Source organism: Lynx rufus, unplaced genomic scaffold, assembly GCF_022079265.1.
Source record: "Lynx rufus isolate CCGP_SWC_20201006 ecotype Redwood Valley unplaced genomic scaffold, mLynRuf1.p SCAF_2, whole genome shotgun sequence".
Taxonomy (NCBI): Eukaryota; Metazoa; Chordata; class Mammalia; order Carnivora; family Felidae; genus Lynx; species Lynx rufus.
Window position 1 is genome coordinate 1,937,687 of NW_025814834.1, and position 12,973 is coordinate 1,950,659.

At 54.6% G+C, this 12,973-nt stretch overlaps 1 protein-coding gene across 4 annotated transcripts in view; it reads left to right on the top strand.

Annotated features, from left to right (window-relative positions):
• Positions 1-384: 384 nt before the first annotated feature.
• HDAC4 (histone deacetylase 4) overlaps positions 385-12,973 on the top strand; it is a 250,211-nt gene continuing 237,622 nt past the window's right edge. For all 4 annotated transcript variants that reach the window (XM_047085760.1, XM_047085761.1, XM_047085762.1 and 1 more), the window contains exon 1: positions 385-577. In XM_047085760.1, coding sequence (XP_046941716.1) covers positions 556-577 — 22 coding nt within the window. In that variant the 5' untranslated portion in view covers positions 385-555. The remainder of the gene's footprint in view (positions 578-12,973) is intronic.

Genomic DNA, 12,973 nt, shown 5'->3' on the forward strand with positions numbered 1-12,973 from the left:
GGCTGAACGGATACAACGTGTATGGATATGGACGTCTGTGCGATGGGCCAGGTGGAAGTACGCACAAATGAAAAACCACATGGTGGGAACAGGCTTGTGTAGATTTTTCTCCTAAAATGTTTCGCGTCGATCCTGCCAAGGCTTAGCGCCGCTGCTCTACAACGTGTTTTCACACCTATTTACTCACAAAACCCCCAGGTGGTTTGTATCTGGAGAGCCGATCCCACGGCAGACCGTTTACCTTCGGTAGTAAAATCCGTGAGGACAACCCAGTTGTTTTCCTCAGTTGTTGCTGTCGGATGAGAGCCTTCACACCCTCACTGACGCTGCTTTTCCTTCTCTAACCACACAGATCACCTCCTGAGAGCCCGCCTCTTGGATGACCTGGCCTACGACGCGTGGTCAGCAAGACTGGGAGTTCTCGTGGCCGTGCGCCAGCACTCCCTGCTGCTGTCCGTGTATGTGTCCGTGGAACTCGGGGGCTCTTTGGAGCTGTTGTTTACGTGGAAGTTGTGAGCCGTTGTGAACCGCTTAAAGGAGTGGACGTTGCTAGCAATGAGCTCCCAAAGCCATCCAGGTAAGACGCGGCCCTTTGTCTCTTGGCAGATGGCAGGGCCGTCCTTTCGAGATGAGACCGCGTGGCCGCTGCTGGCTCGATGCATGGCCACTGTTGGTTTGTGACCGCCCAGTGCAGAGTAGGTGGTGGGTTCTTCACCCTCAGCGGTTTGGGGTCGTGTCTTTGGTTTTGATTTGCACGCAGCCAAAATGGCGTGTGGTTTCCATTGATGCGAGGAGAGGAGGCTCGTGGTTAGCAAGGTGCCATTTAGGCCGGTCTGTGATTCGGAGAGTTAATTCCTCATCCAGTTTCTTTGGTTTTGAGGGGACTTGGTGGGGCGGGAGTGCCTCTGTGATGGGGCACCTGGGCTGGGTCTGAGGTGCGGCACCCGAACCGCACCTGTCTCGGTGGCCACGGGACTCGCTCCTGGGTCCGTGCTTTGTATTAGGCACTGCACGGAGCATCTGGCTTGCACAGGGTTCTCACAGGGCCCTAAAAATCTCAGACCCGGAGGGAAGAAGTGACTTGCCTGAGGTCACAGAGCTAGTCAGTGGCAAAGCGTCACGGGCACGTGCACTCAGGACTTCTCCTTCCGCCCTTGCGGAGCCACACTGTGTGTTCCCGCGTAGAGCCTGCGGTAGGTACTGTCCCGTCCTGTCCGCCGGGACCAACCCCTCTCCAGAGCCAGCACTGTCTGCTGCCCAGCCTGCTACCTCTTCCGGTGCAACGTGGTCTTTAAGGGCGCTTAGAGATCAGTTCTGTCTTGCATCCGTGTGAGAGAGGAGGTGGGGCTCGCCCGGACGGATGCTAAGTGTCCCTGTGGCGCCCACGTCTCTCTTAGTGTGCCCCGGGGCTTGGCCCAGTAGAGTGGACGTGGAGGGTCAGGGTCTGGGTCTTCCCCTTTGGGATCGCTCCAGAACATTCTCACACCTTCCTTTGGCTCTGATTGGAGTTGCCAGAAGTCTCAAAGAGCAGGATTCCCGGTTATATTTGGATGGGAAAGCTTTATTGATTTAACTTGTTCGTGTATTGATTGCTGTGAGGCGTAAAGCAAAATTAAGCAGTCTGCATCGAAGTGTGTAAGGCAGACGCGAGCAGTGCCCAGCTCCCCCTCCCACTCCTCGAGCCACCGCTGTGGAGTTGGGGGTGTGCCTTGTTCCTGTGTATAAACATAGGGGGGTGTGGGTGCGAACATTTTACAAGAGTGTAATCATTCCATATGTGGGGTTCCGTGTTCTCTTTTCAATTTTAATATGTTACGAGCATCTTCTGATGTCGGTATGTCCATAAATCTTATTTTCGATAGCTTATAGGTGGACATCCATGTGGTTGTAGCACTATTTATAACAGCCCCAAATTGGCATCACGTAATTATTTTGTACAGACGCTTCTGCAGGTCGTCTCCTGTGGATCAGTTCCACGAAGTAGAATTGCGAGGTTGGGGGCATGAGCTTCAGACGCTGGTCCAGACACGGTCTTAACTTACCTTCTTAATTACAGTTTAGGAGCACACAGAGTGTTCCTTTCTTCATCTGCCCCGGCACTCGGTGGATTTAGTCCATTTCACTGTTGCCACTATGCTAGGGGAAATGATTGTTTGAACTTACATCCCTGTGTACATGGGGGTGCACGTTTTGGTGTAGACATGACCTGATCTGGTCCGTGCCACCCACGCACTTGAAGGGCAAAAATGCTCTTTTGCTCCTGTTTTTGTGTCTAAAGAAGTTCGTATGTGTATAAAGTTTTCTCACGCGTGCGTATTATATACTTATATACAGGAGTGTACGTAGTCTTTATGTGTTGTTTATCTATGAATGTTACCTTCATCGAGTGATTTAAAGCAGCATAGCTTTGGGGCGCCTGGGTGGCTCGGTCGGTTAAGCGTCCGACTTCGGCTCAGGTCACGATCTCACGGTCCGTGAGTTCGAGCCCCGTGTCGGGCTCTGTGCTGACAGCTCAGAGCCTGGAGCCTGTTTCAGATTCTGTGTCTCCCTCTCTCTCTCTGCCCCTCCCCTGTTCATGCTCTGTCTCTCTCTGTCTCAAAAATAAATAAACGTTAAAAAAAATTTAAAAAAGCAGCATAGCTTCACTCTTTTTGGTGCTCGATTTCTACAAAGATGTGAAGTTGTCTATTACAATTGTAGTTTGCAGTATTCTTTTTGCACTGCTGATCCTTTTGTGCTTTACGTATTTTGGTGTGTTTTTCTGTGCGTAAACATTAACGGCTAGCTCTTGGTAATTCAGTTCTTGGAATAGAATATATGGTATTTTTCTTTGTTTAATGTTTCTTTGCCTAAAAGTTTATTATGCCTTTAATTTTTTTTGAACGTTTATTCATTTTTGAGAGAGAGAGAGAGACAGAATGTGAGTGAGGGAGGGGAAGAGAGAGAGAGAGAGACAGACACAGAATCCGAAGCAGGCTCCAGGCTCCGAGCTGTCAGCACAGAGCCCAATGTGGGGCTCGAACTCATGAACCAGAAGATCATGACCTGAGCCCAAGTCGGACACTCGACCGACCGAGCCACCCAGGCGCCCCTAAAAGTTTATTATATCTTTTAAAAGCAGTGCTGCCCTGGCTTCTTTAGCTGACACACCTGTCTCTACACACTTATCTTAACCTTCCAGGTTTGTCTCACCAAATGGCAAAGTTCTCCTTCCGAGAGCCTTTGCCTTTTATCTGGAGAATTCGCCCACTGATGTTTATTATAGTCGTTGCCCTGTCTGATCGTGTGTGCCGTGTCGCCCACTGACCCCTGTCATCTCTGTCCCTCTCAGAGGGTCAGGGGTGGTGTGGGCAGGGCCACCGGGCGAGCCCAGACCTCCCTGGTCCCTCCCATGTCGGTTCTGGTGTCGGTAGTGTGGGTGGGGGGCCTGAAGCCCCGGGGATGTTCCCCCTTCTAGCCCGGGTCTCCTCAGGCCTCTGCCCCTTTCCCAGAGCAGCCCTGCACGGCCCGGCACACCGGACGCCCCTCAGCCACCCTGCCGCCCCCTCCTGGCACTGTGCCGGCCTATGAGTCGGGCTGAGCTGTGACTCTCCTTCCCGCCTCGGATGGGATTGTTGTCCCGTCCCCTTGATCCCACGGGATTGGGATTTTCTAGCAAGTACCCCGAGTTCCTTATTACTTTATGCTGCCATTTTCTCACTACCCAGCTTTACTGTGAATGCTTTCATGTTTCTATTTATGTCAATTTGAGTGGATTTATGGGAGGTAGGGAATAATGGTTGTTCAGTTTGCTATCTTGAATGGGAAACTTCTAGGAGTTCTCTGTCGCTTTTTCTGAACACAAGGGGCCGAGACCTGTTTCTGGCCGCCCAGTGCGCAGTCTCCCTTGTCTCCTGGCCGTCCCCGCCCTGCCGTGCTCCCCTGTGGCCCGGGGACAGCCCAGCTGCCTTCGGTCCCCCCTCTTCATACTTGGCAGTGTGAGTTGGCTTTGCCCTGATGATAAAATGACCTTTTTGTCTGATGTGTATGACTTTTCTCTCCCCTGTGTTTCTTTAAAACTCCCTCTGGTGCCGGGTGAGGTATGCATTACGATTTTATTGCTGTTCTTCCTGAACTTTGCCAGAGCCGGGCCCTGGTTCTCTGACGTAAAACCGTTCGCTGTTGGGGTTTTATTGCCCTGAATAACTATTCCTAATGATGTGAGCAGCCTGGGGAAAGGGCCTGGGCAATCCAGCTACAAGGACTCCTCTTTGATAGCGAGAAGAACAGAACAGGTACAGAAATATCCTGCGTCTTGCCTCAGCCAGCGCCCCAAACCCTTCCCTGTTGGGGACGTGCCGAAACAGGCCAGGATGGGCTCATTAGGACACAGGGCGTGCGCTTTGGAGGTGAGTCCCCGGCCCAACACTGATGGAGGATGGACACACGTGGGGTCCTCCCGGCAGGACAAGCAAAGGCGCCCTTTTTCCTCTGCCCTCCTGGTAAATCTCAGGGAGCCCGCAGCGGAGTCCCTGGGACCTGTGTCCCTCCAGACCATGCCCTTGATGGAAAACTGGTTGAGCAGGACTGGAAGTGAGTAATTTAAGTGCCCTATCTCTCTCTGTATCTTTGAAAAGGGTATATAGTGTTGAGTTAAAAACAGAATAACTATTTTGAGGAAAACTCGTGTACGTGAGATCAGCGCTTTAGTTTGGACCGTTCTTTGATTTCTTAATATTTTGTTCATTGTGAAATACCCCATCCGCATAAAAGCAGCCAAAAAGTCTGTGTTGACAATAACTTAGTGATTGGTGAGTTTCAACATAGTCTCATTTCTTCGAACTGTCATAAAGTTTTAATCCTGAAAGTCTCCCGGGACAAGGCTCTGCCTCTGGCTGGTCCGAGCTGGGGCTCTGGGCTTCCTTCATCCGCACACTCCGGCTTCCTTCGTTTGATCCTGACTCTGTTTGTTTCGGCCAGTTTGGCTGCCAAGGTTGTTACATTTTAATACAGAAATTATCTCAGAAAGGAACATTTGTATGTCACTTACATCATGCTTTGCAGTGATTGCACGTCTCAGGGATATTGCGAAGTTTTAAGGGGAGGAAATGGATTTTGAGGGCGCGTAATTAACACAGGGAAGGCACGGATTCGGAGCTGCTGGTGACAGGTGGTGACAGGTGGGCCGCGGACCCTGCGCGAGGCCTTGGGCCGCGACAAGCGGCAGCCGGGGAAGTCGGCAGCCGGGAGCGGCCTTGAACGAGGCCCGGGGCAGCCCAGGCCTAGGCTTTCAGGAGCGCTGCTGTGCAGCCACAGTGGGCACAGCCGGCCGACGGGGAGCCCTGCCGCTCAGGTCAGGACACTGGGCCACAGGAGCAGCCGGTGACAGCCGGAGAAGAGCTTCCTCGTGACCTTCGGGGAAGGCGTGAGGGAGTCCACAGCGGCTGGTGGACCTGGGGGAGTTCTGGGCCGGGGGCAGGACCCGGGGCTGGGTGCGGTGTGGGGAGTAAACCGGTTCCTGACGAGGGCCGGATGCAGGTGTTCCGGAGACGGGGGCCAGGAAACGCCTCAGTCCTTCCAGCTGACTTTCGGATGGGAGATGCTTGTGCCTCTTGTACTCCGTACCCCTCTGCGTTCTCAAAGAAGGCGTTCAGAATGGCCGGTCCGTCTCCCGTCTGCGTCTCCCAGGCCTTCCCGGAGCGCCCAGTGCGAACATTTGCAGCTCGTGAACCACCACCATCCCCGGTCCCCTGCTATCATTATCTGGGATCTCAATCAGTCAAGGTTTGTTCTGGAAATGATGGAGACATAACGACTTCTTTTTCAACCTACTTTTTTTTTTTTTTCTTTAAATCCTCAAATTGTGTTTTGTCTTTTAAAAATCACGGATACTCAGTCGTTATGAAGAGCTCGGAAAATTCACTGTCAATGGAGCATTGATGGTTTGTTTTGGCAATTCTCTGAAAATTCTTATACAGTATGTGGAACATTTGCATTTATGTCCTTTTTTTCAAAGCCACCATTGTAGAAATGCAAATTTCTGAGTTCTGAGATGCTGAATGTTGGATGATTAATGATATTGAAATTTAAGAATGAACCCCCCGCGCTATGTATTTGACACAGAAAACCCAGCGTGAGAATGATTAGAAGCCATTGAGTGCAGCTCGGCGGCGGAACAGAAGGGCCGTGATTGATGCGCCCGGTGGCGGGGGCAGGTCCGGCGTGGACAGGTGCGGAGCCGTGTGGCGCCACGGATCCGGCTCTGGTTCACGTGTAGAACTTACCGTGGCGACAGACCCACGTTGGTCTCTCGCGTACTCCAGGTCAAAACCCGACGTGCTTTTCGGAGGCCGACACGAGCGGCGTCTTCGTTCTGAATTGTGCTTTGCAGCTCTCACGTTCGTTTTGCGTGACAGCCCCGTGGAGTGGGCCAGAACGCCGTTATTCCTGTTTCGTAGATGAGGAAACTGGTTATCTACTGCTGTCCGGTGCTTAGCCTGATGTCAGACAGCTGATGGGAGGCCAGCCTGGAACCGGGATGGGTCCTCCGCCCTTGAGGGACGTACGTACGCCCCGTGCTGGCAGACGTTGTGCGCGCTGGACCGGGTCAGGAGTGGAGGCTGCTGGCTTCCGTGGAGCTCATGGGCCGTGTCGTGCGGTCCCTGTGGTGAGAGGGGGTGGGTGGGGGCACGGAGGCCGCCAGAAGGGATGCGCGAGGTCAGGACAGGGGAGCTCACCTGCCCAGGTGGGGCACGTGGAGCTGGGCCTAGGGCCTGGAGGTGAGAGCTTGGCGTGGCGCAGGGAGGAGACTGGGAGCAGAGAGATGGGCGTGGGGTATGGGCTCTGGGGTAGGGGGGGGCGACACAGTCCCAGTTCCCTGGGATCTGAGACCCCACATGTGTGGAGAAGGGATCGTGGCTCCTGGTCTCTTGCCCCTAAGCACCGTGCCCCCTCCTGGGACACACGCTTTGTGTTCCATTGGTTTAAATGAACGGGGTTTTGCCACGGTCGAGCCAGGCTTTGGTGCCGTTTGCGATGTGCCTTGAGTGTATTTCTGAGCTTTTTCTGGGCTTGTCTTTGCCCCGTCCTTAGAGCCTGGGACTGGGAGACTGGCCGGGTGACTGGCGGACCAGGGTCCTTGGGGAGATTTGGGTTGAAACTTTTTTACTTCCACTTAAGAGCCTTGTATCTGGAGGGCGCCTGGGTGGCTCAGTCAGTTAAATAACTTACTCTTGATTTCAGCTCAGGTCATGATCCCAGGGTCGTGGGGTGGGACCCCATGTTGGGCTCCCTGCTGGACTCTCCCTTTCCCTCTCTCTGCCCCTCCCCTGCTCATGCGCGCTCTCTCTCTCTCTCTCTCTCTCAACAAACAAACAATAAAAACAAGGAACCTCTTATTTACTTATTTTTTGAGGACAAGATATAAAATAGTGACTTTCAGGAAAATTAAGATTAAGAAAAATTCAGATCTAAACTTCGAGCTTCTGGAAGTATCTCTGGCTTTGTGTTTTTAAATTGGTCTGCTTGTAGCCACTTAGTAAGATATTGGGAATATTGGCTTTTAATGAGTGATAAGCAGTGTACGATGAAAGGAAACCTTGTGTTCCACATTTGCCCCTCCCTTCCTTCCCCTTTCTACAAAACAAATGGAGGAGAGAGATTCTGCCTCTCACGGATCCAGGGCGCTGGCCGAAGGGAGAGTGGCCCTCTCAGGGCGCAGCTGCTCTCCAGGAGGGCCGGCTTGGGTTCCGGCTCTGGGTCGTCTTTCAGAGTCAAAAACCCAGACGTTGTACGGGGGCCTCTGTCCTGTCGGACTTCGGACCCCCTGCCACCCTCAGTCCTTGTCACCCCCTCCTCCGCCCAGTGCTCCTGCCTCTGTTCTTGAATGCTGTGATCCTTCCTGACTGGGACCTGGAACATTCCATGCTGGAATGCACCTTCAGAGCTTCGGGGATTGTATCATGGAAAACAATGTTCAAAGTCACAACCATTTTCTCACTTTTACTAAACGGTATCCTTCGGAAAGGTGGTAGGCGAGGGTTGTTAAAAAGTTGTGTGACATTTTTTTAATGATTTTTTTTTAAGTTTATTTATTTATCCTGAGAGAGACAGAGAGTGAACAGGGGAGGGGCAGAGAGGGAGAGAGACAGCATCCCAAGCAGGCTCCGAGCTGTCAGCACAGAGCCGGACTCGGGGCTCAGACCCACAAACCATGAGATCATGACCTGAGCTGAAATCGAGGGTCGGATGCTTCACCGACTGAGCCACCCAGGCACCCCAGAAAAGTGATAACGATTTTTAAAATAAAATACATAGATGTCTTGTATCTAACAGTTCCATTTCAAATAACATTTGAAAGCAAATCTGCAAAATTGGTTTAAGCCCCTTGATGTTAAGTATTTGGCCGTCACTGATGGGGGGAGCGTGTTTCCTGCGCAAAACTAACTACCTGCCACGGCCACGTGGGCTCCTCCACTCCGTGCTTCCTGTGTTTGTTCAGGGGGTCCTTTTTCATTGGTAAGCCCTCGTCCTCAGAGCTTTTCTGCGGACCTTTTGCGGTGGGTGGCTGGTTGTTCACTTTTTAAAATTTTCAACTCTTAGGCCGTGTTTTAGAAGCTTGCTTCTTAAGACCCGGTTGTTGAGGTCTGAAGCCAAGAGGAAACCTTGTGTTTGAAGAGCTAAAGATTCTAATGTGTTCCGTTCGCAATCATGGCCAAAGCTTCCTCCTTTCAAGATGTCTGTGCGTTTTCCTAGGAAATCCTTTGTAGAAACTGGGCTTTTATTAGCGTCTTGTTTCTCATTGACGCGTTGGTTCCGTGGGATCTGTGAGATGCTGTTGGGATTCTGCATGGGATTCTACAGCTGTTGAGAATCCCCGGAGAATCCCATGGGGTCTGTTCTCACCTAACTGAGGTTTTCTAGGCACTGTATGGGGAGTCCTTTCTCGCCCGCTCACGCCTCTTAGGGTGAAGGTTCAGGTAGCGGAAACCCTCTGCTAGGTATTGAACAGTCTTGGGTGCAGAATTCTCGATGTGTCTCATGTTCACGTTCATGTGACCCAAACCAGGGGCTGACTGGCTGACCCATAAAGCCCCATCTCCCCACCATGGTCTGACATACAGCACGCAAACCCGCCTGCCGTTCTTTTGTTCTCCCTTTGGCTCCTTTCTGCTCGAGAAGCCGCGTGGCCCCAGCTGTCCCTGCCGGAACGCTGCGGTCGCCCTGTGGCTGTGCGAGGGCACGGGCGCTTTCCATCCTGGGTCACCCGCGTGCAGCCACACGGCACCGGCTGCTGTATGTTAGTCTCCCAGACAGGACCGGGGAAAGGGAGCAAGGCAGGGTTAATGGATTTCTTTCTTAGGTACTAGTAGACAGAAAGAGTTTTTAGAACGTTTGAAATGGTGTTGGGCGAACTGGAGACCTGGACAGCAGAGATTTTCGTTGGGAGCAAGTTGTCCGCTCTTACGTGGTGATGTGGTCCCTTCTGCTACTCCCCGGACATCAGGAGCATTTTGTACAACATTGTTTCTCATAGAATTGGGGTGCAAAGGTAGGCGGGACCGTGTCCACACGGGCAGGTGAGGGGCACAGGACAGCGTCCCCGTGGCCGGCACAGACGTGGTTCTCAGAAGGGCGGGGAGCGTCCCGGGTGTGATGGAGCAGCAGCGCCTGGCAGGTGACACCGCCCGGAGCTGGAGACCGCGTGTCCTGCGCGGCTGCGGGGACCGGCCCGGCCCGGCCGTGTTGGAGAGGAAGATGGCGGGATGTGGGGAGCTTCCCACTGTGCCCTGTTCAGCTTTCCGGCCTCTGTGTCACGGCCCATCGTGATCCGTGCGTGTCAGCTGGCCAGCACCTTTGTCGAGGTCAGACTCACACGGCCTGGTGGCCCTGGCTGGATGCGGGTGTGACTTTCTCAGTTCTCGGTTGGGCTTTCCTTGAACTCTCCAGGGGGCCACAGGGCTTGAGGTGTGAGAGCCACAAGGTGGGATGTCTGCGGTTGTGGGCGTTCTTACATCTTCTGATGTTGTGTGGGTCCTGGTAGGCGTGGATTTGGCACACCAGTTTGCAGGAGTGCGGCCTCAACAGCTGTAGCTCCTGGGGAGGTGGGCTTTTTAACCCTTTCCTAGCAGGTTTGGGGGGATCTGGCCCGCGCGTGCGTCGTGCCGTGGGATGAGTCTGCTCTGGCCGAGGGATACTGTTTCGACCGTCGGCACCATCCACGAGAAGAAAAGTGCAATTTGGGTCTTTCTTGACTTGCGTAAGTTACCCGAAGGAACATCATTTTAGCATTTCTCAACAGTTTCCAGTTCTGAAATGTTTGGGCTTTCACGGGGGGCTGGACAGGGGCGGACGGGTGGCCTGACGCACGAGCCCCCGTATGCATCGCGGGATGTTGTTTAAAATCATTTACCAAGAAAACCTCTCTACTGTTGTTTTCCACAAAGCTAGGTTCTATAGTTTCTGGCTTTGTGTAAACTAAAAACATAGTTTTCGCAAGTTTTTGTTAAAAACGGGTGTCCTGTGCCTTCACGGTTTGGGGGGATACCTTTCAAGTCGGTTCCACACAGTTGTTCTTGTTGGAAACAGAACTCAAACACCAGGAAGCTGCAACCAGCCAGGGTAGACGCCGCGTGGGGCGAGAGCTGTGAGGCTCGGGCCAAGCATCCTGCTCTAGAACTTTCCACCAGTGGCTTTGGAAATGTTCTCCGTGGGTGCATCTCCCTTTTGCCTCGGGTGCTTATGGAATCTTCTGGATGGACGGAGCTGAGTCCACTCTGTCGGTCGCGGAGTGTGCATGTTGAAGTCCATGCAGACCCGTGGTGACCGCAGCGGTTAGGAAAGAGCCCCAGGAAAAGGAGAGCAGTTCACCTGCTCACGTTTTCATCAAGTGCCATGGGAATTCTGAACATCAGATTCGAGTTTGGGGTTTAAAAGACAAACACATGAGTAGACTTTGAATGTGGCTTTGTTACTCAGCAGCGCGTGAGTTAGAAAGTCCAGGCTGTGTGATGTTTACACTTGGGGGGCGAGGGGACAGTGAGTTGAGGGTCAGGCCCAAGAATCTTGCAGAATCTGGTGCTTTCTGCCCGGGTTGGAAAAGACAACCCATCAAAGGGGTTTTGGGTCCTTCTCAGGTGAAGGGAAGCAGGGGCGGAGGTCAGGCTCGGGCAAGAGGAGAGGGCGATGGGGGAGACTGCCTGGCCGAGCAGAGGGAGGTGGGGGGGCGGCGGTGAGGAGAGCACCAGTCCTCGGGGATGCGTCAGCTTTGGGTTGCTGGGGTGGGGGGGTGCCCTGGAAGGTCAGAGGTGGGACAGACGCAGCTGGTGGCGTGGACCGCCCGGCTGGGGTCAGCTCCTCCCCCCAGGCACTCAGCGTGCTCCCGCCTGTGCTCAGACCCGGCTCTGGTCTTCCTCTGGGCCCGGCCCCTGGGGTTAGGGATGTGAGGGTGCCCTCCTCTCTCCTGTTTTCTTCTCCTCCCGCAGGGAGAGCAGGAGCCAAGCCGGCATTCCCTGTCCTTGCTGTTTGTCACTTGTCCCGCCTGGGCTGGTCGGTCTGGCCGTGGCCGTGGCCCGTGCTGGTCCTGGAAAGCTTGCTCGCGCGCGGCCGGGTCCGCAGGGTGCCTCCTGACCCCTCCGTCGCCGTGTGTCGGAGCAGAAGCTGGCCCTGGGCAGACGCGGGTGTGTGTGCCGTCCATCCCTCCTCCCTCTCGGACGCAGGTTGTGAGCTCTGGGGAGAGGAAGGAGGTTTCAGGCCCGGCAGCGGCCATCTGACCGGGTTGCTGATCACCACAAGGTGTAATTGAGATGGAAACGCTCGATTCCTCCTCCTCATCTGCCACATTCAGGCCTCGTTGTGTTACTCGACTGAGCCCCGATTTCTTCCCGTTCGAAAGGAGGTGGCAGTGGGAGCACGTCCGGGGCACAGTGGCCACTCCCGGCCTTGCCGGCGTGGACACAGGAGGCTCTGTGCACCTGCCGGTGCGTGTTCGGAGGGCTGCGGGTGTGCGACAGCTGGCTGTCGAGGACAAGCAGGGGGGTGAGGGGAGGGATCGTAGGCTGTGGGCTTCGGACGGTGTGTGTGAAGAGACCGGCACGTTGCCCTTGCCGCGTTCCTCCCTCGTCTGAGCGTGAGGGGAACGTCCGTGTCCAGTGGACGCGCGTCCTGTGCTACACCTGCCGGCCCCCCGGGACTGTCCGGGCCACCGCACACGAGGATGGTCTGAGAACCGCCGTGGCCGAGAGCGGCCTGCGGAGGCCCGACGCCTGAGTGCCGCGTGCGACCCCGGCTTGGCTCCCGGCGTGGGAGAAGACGCGGGGGGAAACTGAGGCCGTCTGAGCTGGTGCTCGTTTCTGAGCGTCGGTGCGCTGTGACTGGTGCTCCCAGCAGCGTGGGGTGCTCCTGACGGGGTGTTCCGGTCTGCTGATAAAACGTGAGCGAAGAAAATAAGATGAGTTCGTAGCTGGTCTCTTGCTCGCGCTGGGCACGAGTGGCTGGTGTGCAAGAGACGTCCCGGCACCCCGCATCTGTCGTCTTCCCTTTGTGGATTCTCGTAGATTAGCGCGGAACGCGTTTCCTTATTCTTTGTCACGGTTGTCCGTGGCCGCAGCGTCGCTCATCGGACCGGTCCGTGTTGGCAGGTGTGGCCGCGTTTCCACTCTTCCCGCCGTGGCTGCTGTGAATGGCGCTGGTCCGGAGCGCCCGTCCCCGAGCCAGCTTGTCCCTGAAGTGTCACAGGCGTCCCGTGGAGGGCACCTGTGGCGCTTCGCTTGATAGATTCGCACCACGGGACCCTCGGAACTGGCGTGCACATCAAGGAATTGGAGCCGTCCAGCGCCCAGACGCCCTTGGCGCCCTTCCTGGCTGCCGCACCGCCCCTGCCCCCTGGGGATCAGTGGCCTTGCTCCCGACACCTTGGATCCGTTTTTCCTCTCTTTAAACTTTCTATTAACACGATCGTCAGACATTGACTCTTTGCGTTCGGCTTCTTTCACTC